Source organism: Oncorhynchus keta, chromosome 21 (genome assembly GCF_023373465.1).
Source record: "Oncorhynchus keta strain PuntledgeMale-10-30-2019 chromosome 21, Oket_V2, whole genome shotgun sequence".
In the NCBI taxonomy this organism is placed as follows: domain Eukaryota; kingdom Metazoa; phylum Chordata; class Actinopteri; order Salmoniformes; family Salmonidae; genus Oncorhynchus; species Oncorhynchus keta.
Genome location: NC_068441.1, coordinates 43,829,285 through 43,855,206, shown reverse-complemented (window position 1 = coordinate 43,855,206; position 25,922 = coordinate 43,829,285). Strand labels below are relative to the sequence as shown.

At 45.1% G+C, this 25,922-nt stretch overlaps 1 protein-coding gene across 3 annotated transcripts in view; it reads right to left on the bottom strand.

The window, feature by feature from the left end:
- LOC118378351 (TOX high mobility group box family member 2-like) overlaps nt 1–25,922 on the bottom strand; it is a 278,978-nt gene that overhangs the window by 188,817 nt on the left and 64,239 nt on the right. For 2 of the 3 annotated variants that reach the window (XM_052473985.1, XM_052473987.1), the window contains exon 2: nt 1,030–1,125. The exons of the other annotated variant lie outside the window; for it this stretch is intronic. In XM_052473985.1, the coding sequence (XP_052329945.1) occupies nt 1,030–1,125 (96 nt within the window). The remainder of the gene's footprint in view (nt 1–1,029; nt 1,126–25,922) is intronic. 3 annotated transcript variants of the gene reach the window in all.

Genomic DNA, 25,922 nt, shown 5'->3' with positions numbered 1-25,922 from the left:
ACCAGAAAGAATGGGGGAAATCCAAAACCTGGAAAAACAAAACAAAGAAAAAGTATTTTTTTAAACACTGAAGTATGCACTTTTTCCCAGCGGATTTTAAAAGGCTCTACCAACATTTTTTGCTCTGCATGACTGCATTTTAGGTCCAATATTAACAATGCACCCAAGAGGGAAAGAGGTTGAGCCATCTTAGAAATTAGTGAAATATAATATATACAATTAAGCAGACACTTTTATCCAAAGCGAGTTAGAGTCCTGAGTGAATACATTTTTTACATATGGGTGGTCGCAGGAATCAAACCCAATATCCTGGTATTGCAATGCTGTACCAAGATGCACGAGAGCCCCAATGTAATATGATTTACAAGGCCTTTATTAAGTGGTGCTTATGCCACTCTTTATAAACCACAGGTTTATGTCATATTTGACATAATGGGTTATGTCACATTGACATTAGTGGTTACTGTATGTCACACAGTTATGCCACATTTATGAACCCTTTATAAAGCATGACATACGTTTATCAATGATTTCTAACACATTTATGTAGCGTTTATGAAAGCTTTATGAAGGATTTATAATGCCTTTATAAGCTGAACGTCATTTAAAGTGGGACCGAAGACAGATCCTAGAACTGATCTGAGCCCGTAGTAGCTGAACTAGGATCAGGTCCCCACACCTATTCATTGTGATGAATTGAGAAGATTTTGTGATTACAGGCCCTGATGCACGTCTCCATAGGGAGATGTAGAAAGTGTTTAGCACAGTACCATATCTTGTGGGGAACGTGTTTTCGTCAGTCACTTCATACAGAAACACAAGATGTGAGGGTGCTACCGGTTGAAGACCACAAAACCACCCAACTCGTCTCGTGGTGGCACATCACTGGTATTTAATGGCCATCGGCACTGTAGGGTTGAACTGTGTACTAACTGTGAGTAAGGGGGTGAGGTGTGGGGAGTAAGGGGGTGAGGTGTGGGGAGTAAGGGGGTGAGGTGTGGGGAGTAAGGGGGGTGGGGGTCCTCTCACCCCAGCAGAGGGCAGTCTCTTCCCGTTGGGGTTGGGGCGCATGGGCAGGGAGCTATAAAGTCGAACGCCGCAGTCGTCTGATGCACCGTATCTGCTCTGTAGAGTAAGAGGGAGAGCGAGAGAGCGAGAGAGAGAAACTTTAGCTTCAGAACTTTCAACATGTTTTCACTCAATTAAATACTATTGCATCACATACACACAAAAACGCTAGCGAACAAAAAGTTAGGCATTGTCAATGGTAGAAACATGGAGGTCAGCAGAATTTAGTGATAAAGCAATTAAGATCTGAATAGACTGTCATCAAGTACAAACATCCACGTCTTACTGATGTCTACACATACACGTGGTGTTTCCCCTACATTCATTTAGCAGCGGTGGGCCAACTCCCTTACCCTATGTGTGAAAACACACTGCAGGAGAGTTGGCACTGCAGCTCTGGAGCCGGGGTACCTGGGAATCTAATGACTCACAACAAGACCCTTCCTGCCAGTGGAGCCTTTGGAGCCTTTGGAGCGTTTGCCTCAGCGAGTTTTACACCGTACTTCTCCTTCTTTCACACCACACAGATTTCTCTCACTCCCTCTCTCTCTGTTTATCTCTCTCTCACTCTGGTTATCTCTCTCTCACTCCCTCTCTCTCTGTTTATCTCTCTCTCACTCTGTTTATCTCTCTCTCACTCCCTCTCTCTCTGTTTATCGCTGTCTCTCTCTGTTTATCTCTCCATCTTTCTCTCTGTTAATCTCTCTCTCTCTCCCTCTCTCTCTCTCTTTATCTATCTCTCACCCACGAAAGGTCGCTGGTTCCAATCCGACGAGGTTAAAAATCTGTCTGTGCCCTTGAGCAAGGCTCTTAACCCGAACTGTTCCTGAAAGTCTCTGGATGAGAGTGTCTGCTAAATGACTCAAAAGTAAGTGTAAAAAAGGAGAGACACAGGGAGAGGAGAATAGGCAGACAGCGACTAAGTTAAGTTACATAGATCAGTGGTAACACACCTGAAGATAATCATGCATAACTGGTGTAGTGGGTTGTTGAGTGGCTGGCAAATGGATATGTAGTGAGAAATCGGTATGCAATTGGGCTTGATATCTATTCTGTACAGTAATCAGTTCGATGGGTTCACCCAAAATGATGCATACAGGTTTGTAATGAGTTGGAAGACTCCGATGTAGATTACCTTGTGAGGAAGACAGTAACACAGAGATATGGTCCAGACCATATGTCACATCATCTCTCTGTCATTCCTCTCTCTGTCACTCCTCTCTCTGTGTCACTACTCTTCCTCTGTCACTCCTATCTCTGTCACTCCTCTCTCTCTGTCAATCCTCTCTCTGTCATTCCTCTCTCTGTCATTCCTCTCTCTGTCAATCCTCTCTCTGTCACTCCTCTCTCTGTCACTCCTCTCCCTCTGTCACTCCTCTCTCTGTCACTCCTCGCTCTGTGTCACTACTGTCCCCCTGTCACTCCTCTCTCTCTGTCACTCCTCTCTCTGTCACTCCTCTCTCTCGGTCACTCCTCTCTCTCAGTCACTCACATCTTTCTGTCACTCCTCGCTCTCTGTCACTCCTCTCTCTGTCACTCCTCTCTCACTCCTCTCTCTGTCACTCCTCTCTCTGTCACTCCTCTCCCTGTTCCCTTTACAGTGCTGCATGTCAAATGGAACCCAGTTCCCTTTACAGTGCTGCATGTCAAATGGAACCCAGTTCCCTTTACAGTGCTGCATGTCAAATGGAACCCAGTTCCCTTTACAGTGCTGCATGTCAAATGGAACCCTGTTCCCTATACAGTGCTGCATGTCAAATGGAACCCCGTTCCCTTTACAGTGCTGCATGTCAAATGGAACTCCAATCCCTTTACAGTGCTGCATGTCAAATGGAACCCAGTTCCCTTTACAGTGCTGCATGTCAAATGGAACCCTGTTCCCTTTACAGTGCTGCATGTCAAATGGAACCCTGTTCCCTTTACAGTGCTGCATGTCAAATGGAACCCTGTTCCCTTTACAGTGCTGCATGTCAAATGGAACCCAGTTCCCTATACAGTGCTGCATGTCAGATGGAACCCTGTTCCCTATACAGTGCTGCATGTCAAATGGAACCCTGTTCCCTTTACAGTGCTGCATGTCAAATGGAACCCAGTTCCCTATACAGTGCTGCATGTCAAATGGAACCCAGTTCCCTATACAGTGCTGCATGTCAAATTGAACCCAGTTCCCTATACAGTGCTACATGTCAGATGGAACCCTGTTCCCTATACAGTGCTGCATGTCAAATGGAACCCTGTTCCATATACAGTGCTGCATGTCAAATGGAACCCTGTTCCCTTTACAGTGCTGCATGTCAAATGGAACCCTGTTCCCTATACAGTGCTGCATGTCAAATGGAACCCAGTTCCCTATACAGTGCTGCATGTCAAATGGAACCCTGTTCCCTATACAGTGCTGCATGTCAAATGGAACCCTGTTCCCTATACAGTGCTGCATGTCAAATGGAACCCCAATCCCTATACAGTGCTGCATGTCAAATGGAACTCCAATCCCTATACAGTGCTGCATGTCAAATGGAACCCTGTTCCCTTTACAGTGCTGCATGTCAAATGGAACCCTGTTCCCTATACAGTGCTGCATGTCAAATGGAACCCTGTTCCCTATACAGTGCTGCATGTCAAATGGAACCCCAATCCCTATACAGTGCTGCATGTCAAATGGAACCCCAATCCCTATACAGTGCTGCATGTCAAATGGAACCCAGTTCCCTATACAGTGCTGCATGTCAAATGGAACCCCAATCCCTATACAGTGCTGCATGTCAAATGGAACCCCGTTCCCTATACAGTGCTGCATGTCAAATGGAACCCCGTTCCCTATACAGTGCTGCATGTCAAATGGAACCCTGTTCCCTATACAGTGCTGCATGTCAAATGGAACCCAGTTCCCTATACAGTGCTGCATGTCAAATGGAACCCAGTTCCCTATACAGTGCTGCATGTCAAATTGAACCCAGTTCCCTATACAGTGCTGCATGTCAGATGGAACCCTGTTCCCTATACAGTGCTGCATGTCAAATGGAACCCTGTTCCCTATACAGTGCTGCATGTCAAATGGAACCCCGTTCCCTATACAGTGCTGCATGTCAGATGGAACCCCGTTCCCTATACAGTGCTGCATGTCAAATGGAACCCCAATCCCTTTACAGTGCTGCATGTCAAATGGAACCCAGTTCCCTATACAGTGCTGCATGTCAAATGGAACCCTGTTCCCTTTACAGTGCTGCATGTCAAATGGTACCCCATTCCCTATACAGTGCAACACCTTTTGACCAAAGACCTATGAGCCCTGGTCAAAAGTAGTGCATTATGAAAGTAATGAGTCTCATTTGGGGAAGCTATAACCAGCTATAACCAGCTATGAGACCTGCCACCAGCTCCATCTCTCTCCAACACCAGCCTATTAAACAGGCCTTTAGAGGACTGTAATAAATGAGTCTAAGTCCCGATAATGTAAACACTAGCTCCATAGAACTGTGTTTTAATAGGAAGGGGGTTGTGTACTTATCGTAGGCCCGCCCCATTCCCTATACAGTGCTGCATGTCAAATGGAACCCCGTTCCCTATACAGTGCTGCATGTCAAATGGAACCCAGTTCCCTATACAGTGCTGCATGTCAAATGGAACCCTGTTCCCTATACAGTGCTGCATGTCAAATGGAACCCCAATCCCTATACAGTGCTGCATGTCAAATGGAACCCCAATCCCTATACAGTGCTGCATGTCAAATGGAACTCCAATTCCTATACAGTGCTGCATGTCAAATGGAACTCCAATCCCTATACAGTGCTGCATGTCAAATGGAACTCCAATCCCTATACAGTGCTGCATGTCAAATGGAACTCCAATCCCTTTACAGTGCTGCATGTCAAATGGAACTCCAATCCCTTTACAGTGCTGCATGTCAAATGGAACTCCAATCCCTATACAGTGCTGCATGTCAAATGGAACCCCAATCCCTTTACAGTGCTGCATGTCAAATGGAACTCCAATCCCTTTACAGTGCTGCATGTCAAATGGAACCCCATTCCCTATACAGTGCAACCAACACCTTTTGACCAAAGACCTATGAGCCCTGGTCAAAAGTAGTGCATTATGAAAGTAATGAGTCTCATTTGGGGAAGCTATAACCAGCTATAACCAGCTATAACTAGCTATAACCAGCTATAACCAGCTATAACCAGCCATGAGACCTGCCACCAGGTCCATCTCTCTCCAACACCAGCCTATTAAACAGGCCTTTAGAGGACTGTAATAAATGAGTCTAAGTCCCGATAATGTAAACACTAGCTCCATAGAACTGTGTTTTAATAGGAAGGGGGTTGTGTACTTATCGGAGGCCCACCCCATTCCCTATACAGTGCTGCATGTCAAATGGAACTCCAATCCCTATACAGTGCTGCATGTCAAATGGAACTCCAATCCCTATACAGTGCTGCATGTCAAATGGAACTCCAATCCCTATACAGTGCTGCATGTCAAATGGAACCCCGTTCCCTATACAGTGCTGCATGTCAAATGGAACTCCAATCCCTATACAGTGCTGCATGTCAAATGGAACCCCGTTCCCTTTACAGTGCTGCATGTCAAATGAAACCCCGTTCCCTATACAGTGCTGCATGTCAAATGGAACTCCAATCCCTATACAGTGCTGCATGTCAAATGGAACTCCAATCCCTATACAGTGCTGCATGTCAAATGGAACTCCAATCCCTATACAGTGCTGCATGTCAAATGGAACCCCGTTCCCTATACAGTGCTGCATGTCAAATGGAACTCCAATCCCTATACAGTGCTGCATGTCAAATGGAACTCCAATCCCTATACAGTGCTGCATGTCAAATGGAACTCCAATCCCTATACAGTGCTGCATGTCAAATGGAACTCCAATCCCTATACAGTGCTGCATGTCAAATGGAACTCCAATCCCTATACATTGCTGCATGTCAAATGGAACTCCAATCCCTATACAGTGCTGCATGTCAAATGGAACCCCAATCCCTATACAGTGCTGCATGTCAAATGGAACCCCGTTCCTTTTACAGTGCTGCATGTCAAATGGAACCCCGTTCCCTTTACAGTGCTGCATGTCAAATGGTACCCCGTTCCTTTTACAGTGCTGCATGCCAAATGGAACCCCGTTCCCTTTACAGTGCTGCATGTCAAATGGTACCCCGTTCCTTTTACAGTGCTGCATGCCAAATGGTACCCCGTTCCCTATACAGTGCAACACCTTTTGACCAAAGACCTATGAGCCCTGGTCAAAAGTAGTGCATTATGAAAGTAATGAGTCTCATTTGGGGAAGCTATAACCAGCTATAACCAGCTATAACTAGCTATAACCAGCTATAACCAGCTATAACCAGCCATGAGACCTGCCACCAGCTCCATCTCTCTCCAACACCAGCCTATTAAACAGGCCTTTAGAGGACTGTAATAAATTAGTCTAAGTCCTGATAATGTAAACACTAGCTCCATAGAACTGTGTTTTAATAGGAAGGGGGTTGTGTACTTATCGGAGGCCCACGACAGTGTGTGTCCCCCCGGGGAGAAAATGGCTGTCTGGAACACTGGATGGCTTGCAGGTTGTTATGTCACAGCCAAGGTCCCCAGACAGACGACATCATCAGTCCAGAGTGGGGTTTATTGAGAATGACGCTGAATTATTGAGTTTGAATTTCAGAACAGGGTCATCATGGATTTGGGATGAATACTGGGCATTTTAGAATCACATAGAAGAGCATGCTTGCTCAGGAAATATAACCAGGAGAGGGTCACATACATGCCAGTAATATGAAAACTGGTAGGAATACTTGGCTAGTTATACAACTGTGATGGTGAATTAAACTACAGAGACAAATGTGTTGAAAGTATTTTTTACTTTATGTAACTAGGCAATCAGTTAAGAAGAAATTCTTATTTACAATGACGGCCTACACCGGCCAAACCAGGACAATGATGGCCTACACCGGCCAAACCAGGACAATGACGGCCTACACCGGCCAAACCCGGACAATGATGGCCTACACCGGCCAAACCCGGACAATGACGGCCTACACGGCCAAACCAGGACAATGACTGCCTACACCGGCCAAACCCGGACAATGATGGCCTACACCGGCCAAACCCGGACAATGATGGCCTACACCGGCCAAACCCGGACAATGACGGCCTACACCGGCCAAACCCGGACAATGATGGCCTACACCGGCCAAACCCGGACAATGACGGCCTACACCGGCCAAACCCGGACAATGATGGCCTACACCGGCCAAACCCGGACAATGACGGCCTACACCGGCCAAACCAGGACAATGACTGCCTACACCGGCCAAACCCGGACAATGATGGCCTACACCGTCCAAACCCGGACAATGATGGCCTACACCGGCCAAACCAGGACAATGACGGCCTACACCGGCCAAACCCGGACAATGATGGCCTACACCGGCCAAACCCGGACAATGATGGCCTACACCGGCCAAACCAGGACAATGACGGCCTACACCGGCCAAACCAGGACAATGACGGCCTACACCGGCCAAACCAGGTCAATGACGGCCTACACCGGCCAAAGCCAGACAATGACGGCCTACACCGGCCAAACCAGATCAATGACGGCCTACACCGGCCAAACCCAGACAATGACGGCCTACACCGGCCAAACCAGGACAATGACGGCCTACACCGGCCAAACCAGGACAATGCTGGGCCAATTGTGCGCCGCCCTATGGGACTCCCAATTACGGCTGGTTGTGATACAGCCTGGATTTGAACCAGGGTGTCTGTAGTGATGCATCTAGCACTGAGATGCAGTGCCTTAGACCGCTACGCCTCTCTTTAGCCTGCATATAAAATGACAGAAGAATCCAGATATGTTTTTACATTGTCATATTGACAGGCGAGCAGTAATTGCCACCTTTCAGGCTTCAAACATAAAGATATAAAACTGTATTTTTTTGTGAAGAATCAACAACAAGTGGGACACAATCATGAAGTGGAACGACATTTAACAAATCAAAAACTGAAAAATTGGGCGTGCAAAATTATTCAGCCCCCTTAAGTTAATACTTTGTAGCGCCACCTTTTGCTGCGATTACAGCTGTAAGTCGCTTGGGGTATGTCTCTATCAGTTTTGCACATCGAAAGACTGACATTTTTTCCCATTCCTCCTTGCAAAACAGCTCGAGCTCAGTGAGGTTGGATGGAGAGCATTTGTGAACAGCAGTTTTCAGTTCTTTCCACAGATTCTCGATTGGATTCAGGTCTGGACTTTGACTTGGCCATTCTAACACCTGGATATGTTTATTTTTGAACCATTCCATTGTAGATTTTGCTTTATGTTTTGGATCATTGTCTTGTTGGAAGACAAATCTCCGTCCCAGTCTCAGGTCTTTTGCAGACTCCATCAGGTTTTCTTCCAGAATGGTCCTGTATTTGGCTCCATCCATCTTCCCATCAATTTTAACCATCTTCCCTGTCCCTGCTGAAGAAAAGCAGCCCCAAACCATGATGCTGCCACCACCATGTTTGACAGTGGGGATGGTGTGTTCAGGGTGTTGCTTTTACGCCAAATATAACGTTTTGCATTGTTGCCAAAAAGTTCAATTTTGGTTTCATCTGCACCTTCTTCCACATGTTTGGTGTGTCTCCCAGGTGGCTTGTTGCAAACTTTAAACAACACTTTTTATGGATATCTTTAAGAAATTGCTTTCTTCTTGCCACTCTTCCATAAAGGCCAGATTTGTGCAATATACGACTGATTGTTGTCCTATGGACAGAGTCTCCCACCTCAGCTGTAGATCTCTGCAGTTCATCCAGAGTGATCATGGGCCTCTTGGCTGCATCTCTGATCAGTCTTCTCCTTGTATGAGCTGAAAGTTTAGAGGGACGGCCAGGTCTTGGTAGATTTGCAGTGGTCTGATACTCCTTCCATTTCAATATTATCGCTTGCACAGTGCTCCTTGGGATGTTTAAAGCTTGGGAAATCTTTTTGTATCCAAATCCGGCTTTAAACTTCTTCACAACAGTATCTCGGACCTGCCTGGTGTGTTCCTTGTTCTTCATGATGCTCTCTGCACTTTTAACGGACCTCTGAGACTATCACAGTGCAGGTGCATTTATACAGAGACTTGATTACACACAGGTGGATTGTATTTATCATCATTAGTCATTTAGGTCAACATTGGATCATTCAGAGATCCTCACTGAACTTCTGGAGAGAGTTTGCTGCACTGAAAGTAAAGGGACTGAATAATTTTGCACGCCCAATTTTTCAGTTTTTGATTTGTTAAAAAAGTTTGAAATATCCAATAAATGTCGTTCCACTTCATGATTGTGTCCCACTTGTTGTTGATTCTTCACAAAAAAATACAGTTTTATATCTTTATGTTTGAAGCCTGAAATGTGGCAAAAGGTCGCAAAGTTCAAGGGGGCCGAATACTTTCGCAAGGCACTGTAGCAGCAATTCAATTTCAGTTGGTCACGGGGGAGGGGGGTATCCTCTCACAGGGGATTCACAGTCTTACTGTACAGTACTACTGTGTCCATGTTAGGACCACCTCAGTCCATAGAAAGTCTCTATACACTCATGTTTTGATCTAGAGATCTGACGAGACTCCACCTACTATTGAAACCCAAAAAAGTCACATTTTACTAACTGAGAAACGTGGGCGTGCTTACTGATTACTGTAAATAGCACATTCATTATCAAGTCGCTGTTACTGTAAAGCAAGCCACCTCCTCAAAGCATTACCTTTCTTGTAGACTACTATGCTTTAATGCAACATTTAGTTACACATTGAAAGTTAACAATTACATACATCAGAATACATTTTACTGATCCTAGTCATGAAATGTAAAAAATACATCCAGGGGAGTTAATGATTCCAATATATATATATTTTTAAATTGTACCTTTATTTAACCAGGCAAGTCAGTTAAGAACATATTCTTATTTTCAATGACGGCCTGGGAACAGTGGGTTAACTGCCTGTTCAGGGGCAGAACGACAGATTTGTACATTGTCAGCTCGGGGGTTTGAACTCACAACCTTCCGGTTACTAGACCAACGCTCTAACCACTAAGCTACGCTGCCGCCCCTGTATATATATATATATATATATATATATATACAAGGACATTTCTAAGTGACCCCAAACTTTTGAAATGTATATTGAGGACATACACTTAAAAAGATGAGAGAGGCCTGTAATTTTCAGCATAGGTACACTTCAACTATGACAGACAAAATGAGAAAAAAAATTCAGAAAATCACATTGTAGGATTTTTCATGAATTTATTTGCAAATGATGGTGGAAAATAAGTATTTGGTCAATGACAAAAGTTTATCTCAATACTTTGTTATATACCCTTTGTTGGCAATGACAGAGGTCAAACGTTTTCTGTAAGTCTTCACAAGGTTTTCACACACTGTTGCTGGTATTTTGGCCCATTCCTCCATGCAGATCTCCTCTAGAGCAGTGATGTTTTGGGGCTGTTGCTGGGCAACACGGACTTTCAACTCCCTACAAAGATTTTCTATGGGGTTGAGATCTGCAGACTGGCTAGGTCACTCCAGGACCTTGAAATGCTTCTTACGAAGCCACTCCTTCATTGCCCGGGCGGTGTGTTTGGGATCATTGTCATTCTGAAAGACCCAGCCACGTTTCATCTTCAATGCACTTGCTGATGGAAGGAGGTTTCCACTCAAAATCTCACGATACATGGCCCCATTCATTCTTTCCTTTACAGTCGTCCTGGTCCCTTTGCAGAAAAACAGCCCCAAACTTTGTCCTCCAAACACGACGAGTTGAGTTTTTACCAAAAAGTTATATTTTGGTTTCATCTGACCATATAACATTCTCCCAATCTTCTTCTGGATCATCCAAATGCTCTCTTGCAAACTTCAGACGGGCCTGGACATGTACTGGCTCAAGCATGGGGACACGTCTGGCACTGCAGGATTTGAGTCCCTGGCGGCGTAGTGTGTTACTGATGGTAGGCTTTGTTACTTTGGTCCCAGCTCTCTTCAGATCATTCACTAGGTCCCCCCGTGTGGTTCTGGGATTTTTGCTCACTGTTCTTGTGATCATTTTGATCCCACGGGGTGAGATGTTGCGTGGAGCCCCAGATCGAAGGAGGTCTTGTATGTCTTCCATTTCCTAATAATTGCTCCCACAGTTGCTCCCACAGTTGATTTATTCAAACCAAGCTGCTTACCTGTTGCAGATTCAGTCTTCCCAGCCTGGTGCAGGTCTACAATTTTGTTTCAGGTGTCCTTTGACAGCTCTTTGGTCTTGGCCATAGTGGAGTTTGGAGTGTGACTGTTTGAGGTTGTGGACAGGTGTCTTTTATACTGATAACAAGTTCAAACAGGTGCCATTAATACAGGTGGAGTGGAGGACTGAGGAGCCTCTTAAAGAAGAAGTTACAGGTCTGTGAGAGCCAGAAATCTTGCTTGTTTGTAGATGACCAAATACTTGTTTTCCACCATAATTTGCAAATAAATTCATTAAAAATCCTACAATGTGATTTTCTGGATTTTTTCCCTCATTTTGTCTGTCATAGTTGAAGTGTACCTAATGATGAAAATTACAGGCCTCTCATCTTTTTAAGTGGGAGAACTTGCACAATTGGTGGCTGACTAAATACTTTTTGCCCCACTGTATATATATACTACAGTTCAAAAGTTTGGGGTCCTTGTTTTCCATATAAACATACATGAAATGAGTTGCAAAATGAATCGGAAATACAGTCAAGACATTGACAACGTTATAAATAATGATTTTTAATTTAATTAATAATTGTTTCCTTCAAACTTTGCTTTCGTCTAAGAATCCTCAATTTGCAGCAATTACAGCCTTGCAGACCTTTGCCAGTTGTCAATTTGTTGAGGTAATCTGAAGAGATTTCCCCCCATGCTTCCTGAAGCACCTCCCACAAGTGGGATTGGCTTGATGGACACCTTTTATGTACCAACCATATGGTCAAGCTGCTCCCACAACAGCTCAATGGGGCTGAGATCAGGTGACTGTACTGGCCACTCCATTATAGACAGAATACCAGCTGACTGCTTCTTCCCTAAATAGTTCTTACATAATTTGGAGCTGTGCTTTGGGTCATTGTCCTGTTTGTAGGAGGAAATTGGCTCCAACCATAAGGTACGGCAGAGCGTTGCAAAATGGAGTGATAGCCTTCCTTCTTCAAGATTCCTTTTACACTGTACAAATCTCCCACTTTACCACCACCAAAGCACCCCCAGACCATCACATTGCCTCCACCATGCTTAACAGATGGCGTCAAGGACTCCTCCAGCAATCTTTAAATGTTTTCTGTGTATCACGAATGTTCCTCTTTGTGATCTGAACACCTCAAACTTAGATTTGTTTGTCCATAATACTTTTTTCCAATCTCCCTCTGTCCAGTGTCTGTGTTCTTTTGCCGATCTAAATCGTTGCTTTTTATTGGCCAGTCTGAGATATGGCTTTTTCTTTGCAACTCTGCCAGCATCCCGGAGTGGCCTCTTCACTGTTGACGTTGAGACTGGTGTTTTGCGGATACTATTTAATGCCAGTTGAGGCCTTGTGAGGTGTCTGTTTCTCAAACTAGACACTCTAATGTACTTGTCCTCTTGCTCAGTTGTGCACTGGGGCCTCCCACTCCTCCTTCAATTCTGGTTAGAGCCCGTTTGCTCTGCTCTGTTCAGTTTCTTGGAAATTTCTCACATGGAATAGCTTTCATTTTTCAGAACTAGAATAGACTGATTGCCTCCTGGGTGGCGCAGTGGTTAAGGGCGCTGTACTGCAGTGCCAGCTGTGCCACCGGAGACTCTGGGTTTGCGCCCAGGCTCTGTCGTAACAGGTCTGTGGGGCGAAGCACAATTGGCCTAGTGTCGTCTGGGTTAGGGAGGGTTTGGCCGGTAGGGAAATCATTTTCTCATCGTGCACCAGCGACTCCTGTGTCGGGCCGGGCGCAGTACACGCTCACCAAGGTTGCCAGGTGCATGGTGTTTCCTCCGACACATTGGTGCGGCTGGCTTCCGGGTTGGATGGCGCTGTGTTAAGAAGCAGTGCAGCTTGGTTGGGTTGTGTATTGGAGGACGCATGACTTTCAACCTTCGTCTCTCCTGAGCCTGTACGGGAGTTGTAGCGATGAGACAAGATAGTAGCTACTGAAAACAATTCGATACCATGAAAAAGGGGTAATTTAAAATATATATATATTTTTTTAAATAATAGACTGAGGAGTTTCAGAAGAAAGGTATTTGTTTCTGGCCATTTTGAGCCTCTAATCGAACCCAAAAATGCTGATGCTCCAGATACTCAACTAGCCAGTTTTATTGATTCTTTAATCAGAACAACAGTTTTCAGCTGTGCTAACATAATTGCAAAAGGGTTTTCTAATGATCAATTAGCCTTTTAAAATGATAAACTTGGAATAGCTAACACCACGTGCCATTGGAACACAGGAGTGATGGTTGCTGATAATGGGCCTAAGCCTACATAGATATTCCATAAAAGATCAGCCATTTCCAGCTACAATAGTCATTTCCAACATTAACAATGCCTACACTGTATTTTGGATGAATTTTATGTTATTTTAATGGACAAAAAATGTGCTTTTCTTTCAAAAACAAGGACATTTCTAAGTGACCCCAAATTTTTGAACGTTGACCAAAAGTAGGTGGATATCTGCTCTTCGAACATTTCATTCCAAAATCATCAGCATTAATATGGTGTTGGTCCTCCCTTTGCTGCTTTAACAGACTCCACTCTACTGGGAAGGCTTTCTACTAGATGTTGGAACATTGCTGCTATAAGAGCCTCCACTCTACTGGGAAGGCTTTCCACTAGATGTTGGAACATTGCTGTGGGGACTTGCTTCCATTCAGCCACAAGAACATTAGTGAGTTTGGGCACTGATGTTGGACGATTAGGCAGCAGCTACAGCAGTTACATACAGTTTAAAATACTACATGACATTACATTTCGTAAGTGTTGCATCCGAGTGTTGCAACCGAGGTCAGACGATTTTTACGAGCTACGCGCTTCACGACTCAGGGGTTCCAATCTGTGAGCCTACCACTTCGCGGCTAAGACGTTGTTGCTCCTACACGTTTCCACTTCACAATAGCGTTACTGACAGTTGACCGGGGCAGCTCTAGCAGGGCAGGAATTTGACAAACTGACTTGACAGTGCCACGTTGAAAGTCACTGAGATCTTCAGTAAGGCCATTCTACTGCTAATGTTTGTCTATGGAGATTGCATGGAGGTGTGCTCAATTTTATACACCTGTCAGCAACGGGTGTGGTTGAAATTGCCGAATAATTTGAAGGGGTGTCCACATACTGCTGTGTATATAGTGTATATAATCGGCAAAAATGTAGTGCCAAGGTTTTTGTTTGCTATTTAATGACTTACAGTACAACACAGTTGTTGTTCTAGGTTAGTTGTCCTGGCTTTGGACAGTACTGCATGTTCCTGTGACTGAGTGTATTTCTTCCTTGCGATCAATAGAAGCAAGATAAAATCTCAGTACAATGTGTGTGTGTGTGTGTGTGTGTGTGTGTGTGTGTGTGTGTGTGTGTGTGTGTGTGTGTGTGTGTGTGTGTGTGTGTGTGTGTGTGTGTGTGTGTGTGTGTGTGTGTGTGTGTGTGTGTGTGTGTGTGTGTGTGTGTGTGTGTGTGAAAAAGAAAAGAAGAGGCTTTGGCTGGAATCCAAATGATTTTGAGTGTTTGTTTGAATACAGTATAGAATTTCTGTGTGTGTGTGTGCGTACGTACAAGCTTGTGTGTGTGTGTGTGTGTGTGTTTTGTCAGCTATATACACACACACATAACAGAGGGTATAGCTGAGTACAGCAACTCATATCGGCCTATCAGATATATTGTCAACCGAGCAAAATAATCACAATTGGACTATGTTAGTCAAAGCACCATTACAACGCTCTGGGAAAACTAAATCAACTCAACCTTTCATCAGCATATTAACTACCCTGAAAAGGGAGAGAACTCAACTTCATGTGTTTAAAACTGCACATATGCCAAGCCCATAACCTTAGCAATGACATTCTTAAAGTCTGAAACAGGTGGTTTGAAGCGATTACGTTAAGTGAATTTCACAGTTATTCAGTGCCAAATGTAGCACTTTCAATAATTGTCTCCCAACAAAACACAAATCTTTCTCTCAATGATTCATCAGTATAAAGTTGACATTTGAAGCAACACATTCAACCCTCAAACCTGCTTTCAAACATCTCCATTTTCAGTTTGTCTTTCTGAATTTGTTATGGGATAATATTTTTTTTTAAAGCATTAAAATAATCTATTGTTTGCATGTTCCTCCCTCACAAAAGAGCCTCCCCTGTTTTCAGCCAAACTCTAACAGTCATCTGTTTTCCTTGTGAATCACTGTGGTGTAGCCAGTTCAAAGCTACATAGATCCCCTGTCACTGTGTATGGTTTTATAACTACAGATGTGGGATCTTCATTTGAGCCAGTTTGCAGTGAAACCTTAAATACACTACAAGTTAAAAATGTCCTTCATTGCAGGAACGTTCTCCTGCAACAGGGTGATCAAATTAAGATCCTACATCTGTATGCAGTTTGCTCTCAGAGTAAGACAGTAGAAAGACAGCATCGTACAAAAATGAGGATTTGAGTGCAAATGACAAAGGCAACTTCCATTGCTTTCTGTATCATAGAGAGAGAGAGAGGGCTAAACCCATCACTTATGCTATTATCTATAGCTTTCATGATAGACACTGCTCTTTCTGTGACTTAGATGGAGCTATGAAGTATGTGAGTGGTATGTCATTGTTAACTATATTATCGGCCTTGACAACAAGTATATTAAGATTCTGGCCTCGACTTGCACAATGATAGAAAGGACTATATGGTTGAGTACATTGCTTTTTGAGATTCACACTAAAGACACGGAGTCAGCGACCGATGCTATACATCCACCTTGCAATATCTAGTTTGATTTGGTTCCTTTAGTTAGCTTTTGCTTTTGTGTTTGATAGTAGCCTACTCTCTTGGGCTCTTAACAATCTTTTTTATTTTGTATTTACGAGATGCAGTACAGTTTTCTGTTCTGAATGAACTGCCTTAAAAGGAAAGGGAAGGGTTGAAACTCTGCTCCTCTCCCAGTACCTCAGACTTCCTCTCATGAATCAGCCAGGGCCAAAGTGCTCCCAAGGACCATTCTGTCTGAGGGAAGTTAACTAAAGAATATCTTCTGTGGTCCGTGGAGCAAGCACACCAGCTCGCCGGCCAGAGAGCAGCACAAAGAAAAGCTCTCAAACATCGTGAACCCTCGTTCCCTTAGGAGTAGAAATGTTGTGTGTTAATATAGTATTCTAAATATGATACTTCTACGGCATCTGCGTTGACTGAGATGTGCCAAGATCAATTACTGGTGGCACCCTAATCAATACTGTATATTATCTCTGGATATAGTCGCCCTAATCAATCACAACATTTTCCAACTTCTGTGGGATTTTGGAGACACCATACCAATTGCATAGGAGTCACCTAATCTCTACATATTCAACTACGAGGCCAAAACCCTTTTATACCACAGTAGACTATAGCTACAGCTGACGCCACCATGTTCAGTAAGGCACACCCTTGCAAACTGTTTTACAATGTTTTAAAAAACAAACATTTTGGGATTTTTTTTTTTACTGAAAATTAAAATACGATGTTCCTATTGGTCAAGTTCAGGTATGGTACCTCCTCATTTCAAAAACTTTCCTCCTTACTGATCACTACCCAAGTGTCAGAGTCAGACACAGCTCACAACCCTCATTATATAGAGCACTGATCTCTTACCCTGTATTGACTGGACAGCAGATGTCTCCTGTAGTACAACACTGTACATTCACCTCACTGTTGACTGAAAGATCAACAAAAAGTGAAACTATAGGAGACATGTTTACAAAGCGAGAGGAATGGAGGGGAATGGAGGGGAATGGAGAGGAATGGAGGGGAATGGAGGGGAATGGAGGGGAATGGAGGGGAATGGAGAGCAATGGAGGGGAATGGAGGGGAATGGAGAGGAATGGATGGGAATGGAGGGGAATGGAGGGGAATGGAGAGCAATGGAGGGGAATGGAGAGGAATGGATGGGAATGGAGGGGAATGGAGGGGAATGGAGGCAATGGAGGGGAATGGAGAGCAATGGAGGGGAATGGAGGGGAATGGAGAGCAATGGAGGGGAATGGAAGGGAATGGAGGGGAATGGAGGAGGAGGAGCTGAAAAATGGTTGAGTAGGGGTGTTCATTTCACCCATTTTAATAGAATGCTGACATTTGATTGACATGCACACATACAAGCACACACACACACAGACACACACACAGGCACACACGCACACACACACACACACACACACACACACACACACACACACACACACACACACACACACACACACACACACACACACACACACACACACACACACACACACACACACACACACACACACACACACACACACCTCCAAAATCACCTGCGGCTGTCATGTGGGTTGGGTGTGGAACGTTCAGTGTCACAAGTAAAAAAAAATAGAAAATGAAACTAATTTTCAGATCATGCCCCTGAGGTTGTTAAACAGTCTGTCGACATACAAGGTTGTAAAACCTGATGGTGTGTTATTAGCAACTTTCACCATGAATGTATCTGGTGTTAGAGCAGCCATTCCCATACACTACACGAGCTCACTCTTATTGAGACAGAGAGTCAAGAGAGACCACCCATCCTTGGAAATCCACAAGTTTCACTGCTTGAGGCACATTCTTCCCTCAAAAGAGAAACCGGCATCTGAACCAGAAAATCTGTGACTAAATCATAGTGTTCTGTAGTACCTGTCAGGCATTCAATTGGTAGTGATCCACATCAGAAGAATTTGGCAGCTACATGGTCAGGGTTAGAATCTGGCCGCTACATGGTTAGGATTAGAATATGGCAGCTACATGGTCAGGCTTAGAATATGGCAGCAACATGGTCAGGCTTAGAATATGGCAGCTACATGGTCAAGCTTAGAATATGGCAGCTACATGGTCAGGCTTAGAATATGGCAGCAACATGGTCAGGGTTAGAATCTGGCAGCTACATGGTCAGGCTTAGAATATGGCAGCTACATGGTCAGGCTTAGAATATGGCAGCTACATGGTCAGGCTTAGAATATGGCAGCTACATGGTCAGGCTTAGAATATGGCAGCTACATGGTCAGGCTTAGAATATGGCAGCTACATGGTCAAGCTTAGAATATGGCAGCTACATGGTCAGGCTTAGAATATGGCAGCAACATGGTCAGGGTTAGAATCTGGCAGCTACATGGTCAGGCTTAGAATATGGCAGCTACATGGTCAGGCTTAGAATATGGCAGCTACATGGTCAGGCTTAGAATATGGCAGCTACATGGTCAGGCTTAGAATATGGCAGCAACATGGTCAGGCTTAGAATATGGCAGCTACATGGTCAGGCTTAGAATATGGCAGCTACATGGTCAGGCTTAGAATATGGCAGCAACATGGTCAGGCTTAGAATATGGCAGCTACATGGTCAGGCTTAGAATATGGCAGCTACATGATCAAGCTTAGAATCTGGCCGCTACATGGTCAGGGTTAGAATATGGCAGCTACATGGTCAGGCTTAGAATATGGCAGCTACATGATCAAGCTTAGAATCTGGCAGCTACATGGTCAGGCTTAGAATATGGCAGCTACATGATCAAGCTTAGAATCTGGCCGCTACATGGTCAGGCTTAGAATATGGCTGCAACATGGTCAGGCTTAGAATATGGCAGCTACATGGTCAGGCTTAGAATATGGCAGCTACATGGTCAGGCTTAGAATATGGCAACTACATGATCAAGCTTAGAATATGGCTGCAACATGGTCAGGCTTAGAATATGGCTGCAACATGGTCAGGCTTAGAATATGGCAGCTACATGGTCAGGGTTAGAATCTGGTAGCTACATGGTCAGGGTTAGAATCTGGCAGCTACATGGTCAGGGTTAGAATCTGGCAGCTACATGGTCAGGGTTAGAATCTGGCAGCTACATAGACAGGGTTAGAATCTGGCAGCTACATACTCAAGGCTAGAATCTGGCCGCTACATGGTCAGGGTTAGAATAGGCCAGCTACATGGTCAGGGTTAGAATCTGGCAGCCACATGGTTAGGGTTAGAATCTGGCAGCTACATGGTCAGGGTTAGAATCTGGCAGCTACATGGTCAGGGTTAGAATCTGGCAGCTACATAGACAGGGTTAGAATCTGGCAGCTACATAGACAGGGTTAGAATCTGGCAGCTACATACTCAAGGTTAGAATCAGGCAGCTACATGGTCAGGATTAGAATCTGGCCGCTACATGGTCAGGGTTAGAATAGGCCAGCTACATGGTCAGGGTTAGAATCTGGCAGCCACATGGTTAGGGTTAGAATCTGGCAGCTACATGGTCAGGGTTAGAATCTGGCAGCTACATGGTCAGGGTTAGAATCTGGCCGCTACATGGTTAGGATTAGAATCTGGCAGCTACATGGTCAAGCTTAGAATATGGCAGCTACATGGTCAGGCTTAGAATATGGCAGCTACATGGTCAGGGTTAGAATCTGGCAGCTACATGGTCAGGGTTAGAATCTGGCAGCTACATGGTCAGGGTTAGAATCTGGCAGCTACATGGTCAGGGTTAGAATCTGGCAGCTACATGGTCATGGTTAGAATCTGGCAGCTACATGGTCAGGGTTAGAATCTGGCAGCTACATAGTCAGGGTTAGAATCTGGCAGCAACATGGTCAGGGTTAGAATCTGGCAACTACACGGTCAGGGTTAGAATCTGGCAGCTACATGCTCAGGGTTAGAATCTGGCAGCTACGTGGTCAGGGTTAGAATCTGGCAGCTACATGTTCAGGGTTAGAATCTGGCAGCTACTTGTCAGGGTTAAAATCTGGCAGCTACATGGTCAGGGATGGAATCTGGCAGCTACATGGTTAGGGTTAGAATCTGGCATCTAAACGGTCAGGGTTAGAATCTGGCAGCTACATGCTCAGGGTTCAAATCTGGCAGCTACGTGGTCAGGGTTAGAATCTGGCAGCTACATGCTCAGGGTTAGAATCTGGCAGCTACATGGTCAGGCTTAGAATCTGGCAGCTACGTGGTCAGGGTTAGAATCTGGCAGCTACATGCTCAGGGTTAGAATCTGGCAGCTACATGGTCAGGGATAGAATCTGGCAGCTACATGCTCAGGGTTAGAATCTGGCAGCTACATGGTCAGGGTTAGAATCTGGCAGCTACATGCTCAGGGTTAGAATCTGGCAGCTACATGGTCAAGGTTAGAATCTGGCAGCAACATGCTCAGGGTTAGAATCTGGCAGCTAAATGGTCAGGGTTAGAATCTGGCAGCTACATGGTCAGGGTTAGAATCTGGCCGCTACATGGTCAGGCTTAGAATCTGGCAGCTACGTGGTCAGGGTTAGAATCTGGCAGCTACATGGTCAGGGTTAGAATCTGGCAGCTACATGGCTAGGGTTAGAATCTGGCAGCTAAATGGTCAGGGTTAGAATCTGGCAGATACATGGTCAGGGTTAGAATCTGGCAACTATATGGTCAGCGTTAGAATCTGGCAGCTACATGGTTAGGGTTAGAATCTGGCAGCTATATGCTTACTAGAACCTGGTAGCTACATAGTTAGGGTTAGAACCTGGCAGCTACATGGTCAGGGTTATAATCTGGCAGCTACATGGTCAGGGTTAGAATCTGGCAGCTACATGGTCAGTGTTAGAATCTGGGTGCTACATGCTCAGGGTTAGAATCTGGCAGCTACATGGTCAGGTTAGAATCTGGCAGCTACATGGTCAGGGTTAGAATCTGGCAGCTTCTTGCTCAGGGTCAGAATCTGGCAGCTACATGGTCAGGGTTAGATTCTGGCAGCAACATGGTCAGAGTTATAATCTGAAAGCTACATGCTCAGGGTTAGAATCTGGCAGCAACATAGTAAGGGTAAAGATTCTAGCAGCTACATGGTTAGAATTAGAATCTGGAAGCTACATGGTCAGGGTTAGAATCTGGCAGCTACATACTCAGAGTTATAATCTGGCGGATACATGCTCAGGGTTAGGATCTGTAATCTACATTGTCAGGGTTAGAATCTGGCAGCTACATGGTTAGGGTTAGAATCTGCCAGCTACATGGTCAGGATTAGAATCTGGCAGCTGCATGGTTAGGGTTATAATCTGGCAGCTACATTCTCAGGGATAGATTCTCGCAGCTGCATGTTCAGGGATAGAATCCTACAGCTCCATGGTCAGTGTTAGAATCTGGCTGCTACATGCTCAGGGTTAGAATCTGGCAGCTCCATGGTCAGTGTTAGAATCTGGCTGCTACATGCTCAGGGTTAGAATCTGGCAGCTCCATGGTCAGGGTTCGAATCTGTCAGCTACATGCTCAGGGTTAGAATCTGGCAGCTATATCATCAGCATTTGAGTCTGGCAGCTACATGGTCAGGGTTAGAAACTGCCAGCTACATGGTCAGGGTTAGAATCTGGCAGCTACATACTCAGGGTTATAATCTAGCGGATACATGCTCAGGGTTAGAATCTGTAAACTACATTGTCAGGGTTAGAATCTGGCAGCTACATGGTTAGGGTTATAATCTGGCAGCTACATTATCAGGGATAGATTCTGGCAGCTACATGCTCAGGGATAGAATCCTACAGCTACATGGTAAGTGTTAGAATCTGGCAGCTACATGCTCAGGGTTAGAATCTGGCAGCTACATGGTCAGGGTTAGATTCTGGAAGCTACATGGTCAGGGTTAGAAACTGGCAGCTTCATGGTCGGTCCTCCTTTTTCTGTAGTCCACAATTATCTCCTTTGTCTTGATCATGTCGAAGGAGAGGTTGTTATTCTGGCACTAGACCTCCTCCCTATATGCTGTCTCATCGTTGTCGGTGATCAGGCCTACCACTTTTGTGTCGTCTACAAACTTAATGATGGTGTTGGAGTTGTAACTGGCCACGCAGTCGTGAGTGAACATGGAGTACAGGAGGGGGCTGAGCACACCCCTGAGGGGCTCCAGTGTTGAGGATCCGCTTGTCAGATGTGTTGCTACCTACCCTCACCAACTGGGGCGGCCCGTTAGGAAGTCCAGGATCCAGTTGCAGAGGTAGGTGTTTAGTCCCCGGATCCTTAACTTAGTGATTAGTACTATGGTGTTGAAAGCTGAGCTGTAGTCAATGAATAGCATTCTCATGTAGGTGTTCCTTTAGTCCAGGTAGGAAAGGGCAGTGTGGGGAGAGCAATAGAGATTGCATCATCTGTGGATCTGTTTGGGCGGTATGCAAATCGATGTGGGTCTAGGGTTTCTGGGATAATGGTGATAATGTGAGCCATTACCAGCCTTTCAAAGCACTTCATGCTACAAACGTGAGTGCTACGGGTCCGTAGTCATTTAGGCAGGTTACCTCAGTGTTCTTGGGCACAGGGACTATGGTGGTCTGCTTCAAACATGTTGGTATTACAGACTCAATCAGGGACATGTTGAAAATGTCAGTGAAGACACCTGTTAGATGGTCAACACATACCCGGAGCACACATCCTGGTAATCCGTCTGGCCTCACGGCCTTGTGAATGTTGACCTGTTTAAGGTCTTACTCACATCGGCCTTGGAGAGAGTGATCACACAGTCATCCAGAACAGCTGATGCTCTCATGCATGCCTCAGTATTGCTTGCTTCAAAGCGAGCATCGAAGTAATTTAGCTCGTCTGGTAGGCTTGTGTCACTGGGCAGCTCACGGTTGTGCTTCCCTTTGTAGTTTGTAATGATTTGCAGGCCCTGCCACATAAGACGAGCGTCGTAGCCGGTGTAGTACGATTCAATCTTACTCCTGTATTGGCGCTTGCCTATTTGATGGTTCGTCGGAGGGCATAGCAGGATTTCTTATAAGCTTCCGGTTTAGAGTCCCTCACCTTGAAAGAGGCGGCTCTACCCTTTAGCTGAGTGCGAATGTTGTCTGTAATCCATGGCTTCTGGTTGGGGTATGTATGTACAGTCACTGTGGGGGGGACGTCCTCATTGCACTTATTGATAAAGCCAGTGACTGATGTGGTGTACTCCTCAATGCCATCTGAACATATTCCAATCTGTTCTAGCATAACAGTCCTGTAGCTTAGCATCTGCTTCATCTGACCACTTTTTTATAGACCGAGTCACTGGTGCTTCCTACTTTAATTTTGCTTGTAAGCAGGATAGAATTGTGGTTAAATTTGGCAAATGGAGGGCGACCGTCTGTGGTGGTAAATAAACAGCCACAAAAAATATAGATGAAAACTAATTTGGCAAATAGTGTGGTCTACAGCTTATCATGAGATACTCTTCTTCAGGCGAGCAAAATATAGAGACTTCCTAAGATTTGGTGCACCAGCTGTTGTTTACAAATATGCACAGACTGCTCCCCTCGTCTTTCCGGATTATGCTGTTCTATCTTGCCGGTGCAAGCTGAATATCCATGTCATCATTCAGCCACGATTCGGTTAAACATAAGATGTTACAGTTTCTGATGTCCCGTTGGTAGGATATTCGTGAACGTACCTCGTCTAATTTATTGTCCACTGATTGTACGTTGGCAAGTGATATTGATGGTAAGGGCAGATTTCCCAGTAGCCGTCGGAGTATCTTTACGAGGCACCCCGCCCTGTGTCCTCTGTACCTGTGTCTCTTTCTCTTGCTAATGACGGGGATTTCGGCCTTGTCGGGTGTCTGAAGTACATCCTGTGCGTCCTGCTTGTTGAAGAAAAATATCATTGTCTAATCAGAGGTGAGTGATCGCTGTCCTGATATCCAGAAGATCTTTTTTGCCATAAGATACGGTGACAGAAACATTATGTACAAAATAAGTCACAAATAATATGAGAAAAAACCCCACATAAGAGCACAATTGGTTGGGCGCCTGTAAAACTGCTGCCATTTCTTCGGTTAAGAGTGTTGGTCCAGTAACCGAAAGGTTCATGATTTGAATCCCCGAGCTGACTAGGTGCATAATTAGTCCATGCTTCCTTGAGCAAGGCACTTAACCCTCATAACCTCACATGGTCTCTCCTATCATTGCTATGCAGACGACACACAATTAATCTTCTCCTTTCCCCCTTCTGATGACCAGGTGGCGAATCGCATCTCTGCATGTCTGGCAGACATATCAGTGTGGATGACGGATCACCACCTCAAGCTGAACCTCGGCAAGACGGAGCTCCTCTTCCTCCCGGGGAAGGACTGCCCGTTCCATGATCTCGCCATCACGGTTGACAACTCCATTGTGTCCTCCTCCCAGAGCGCTAAGAACCTTGGCGTGATCCTGGACAACACCCTGTCGTTCTCAACTAACATCAAGGCGGTGGCCCGTTCCTGTAGGTTCATGCTCTACAACATCCGCAGAGTACGACCCTGCCTCACACAGGAAGCGGCGCAGGTCCTAATCCAGGCACTTGTCATCTCCCGTCTGGATTACTGCAACTCGCTGTTGGCTGGGCTCCCTGCCTGTGCCATTAAACCCCTACAACTCATCCAGAACGCCGCAGCCCGTCTGGTGTTCAACCTTCCCAAGTTCTCTCACGTCACCCCGCTCCTCCGCTCTCTCCACTGGCTTCCAGTTGAAGCTCGCATCCGCTACAAGACCATGGTGCTTGCCTACGGAGCTGTGAGGGGAACGGCACCTCAGTACCTCCAGGCTCTGATCAGGCCCTACACCCAAACAAGGGCACTGCGTTCATCCACCTCTGGCCTGCTCGCCTCCCTACCACTGAGGAAGTACAGTTCCCGCTCAGCCCAGTCAAAACTGTTCGCTGCTCTGGCCCCCCAATGGTGGAACAAACTCCCTCACGACGCCAGGACAGCGGAGTCAATCACCACCTTCCGGAGACACCTGAAACCCCACCTCTTTAAGGAATACCTAGGATAGGATAAGTAATCCTTCTCACCCCCCCCTAAAAAGATTTAGATGCACTATTGTAAAGTGGCTGTTCCACTGGATGTCATAAGGTGTATGCATCAATTTTTAAGTCGCTCTGGATAAGAGCGTCTGCTAAATTACTTAAATGTAAATGTAAATGTAGTTGTTCCTATAAGTTGTTCTGGATAAGAGCGTCTGATAAATGTACTGGACCAGTAGGGTATCATATCAAAGGCGTCTTTATGATAGCCGTATTCCCGTTTGTGATGGAAGTGGAGTGTGAAGGATTAAATGTATTACTCCTGAATTACTTTTTATGTACATGTATGCACACGTGTGTGTGTGTGTGTGTGTATCTGAGTGTGTGTGTGCCTGTGAGTGTGTGTGTGTTAGGTTTAGGGTTAGGGTTAGGGTGAGGAGCTAGGCTTAGTTTTAGGTTTAGGAGCTACGGTTAGGGTTAGGGTTAGGGTTAAGGTTTAGTTTTTGGGTTAAGGTTAGGGTTAAGGGTAGCCTAGTGGTTAGAGCGTTGGAGCGTTGGACTAGTAACCGAAAGGTTGCAAGTTCAAATCCCCGAGCTGACAAGGTACAAATCTGTCGTTCTGCCCCTGAACAGAACCCACTGTTCCTAGGCAGTCATTGAAAATAAGAATTTGTTCTTAACTGACTTGCCTAGTTAAATAAATAAATAATAATAATAATAATAAAAAGGTTAGGGTTAGGTTGAGGGTTAGAGAAAATAGGATTTTGAATGGGAATGAATTGTGTGTCCCCACAAGGTTAGCTGTACAAGACTCTGTGAGTGTGTGTGTGTCTGTGAGTGTGTGTGTGTACAGTATATGTGTATGTACTGTATGCCTTTGTAAGTATGTATACATGGATCTAAGTGTGTGTGTGTACTAA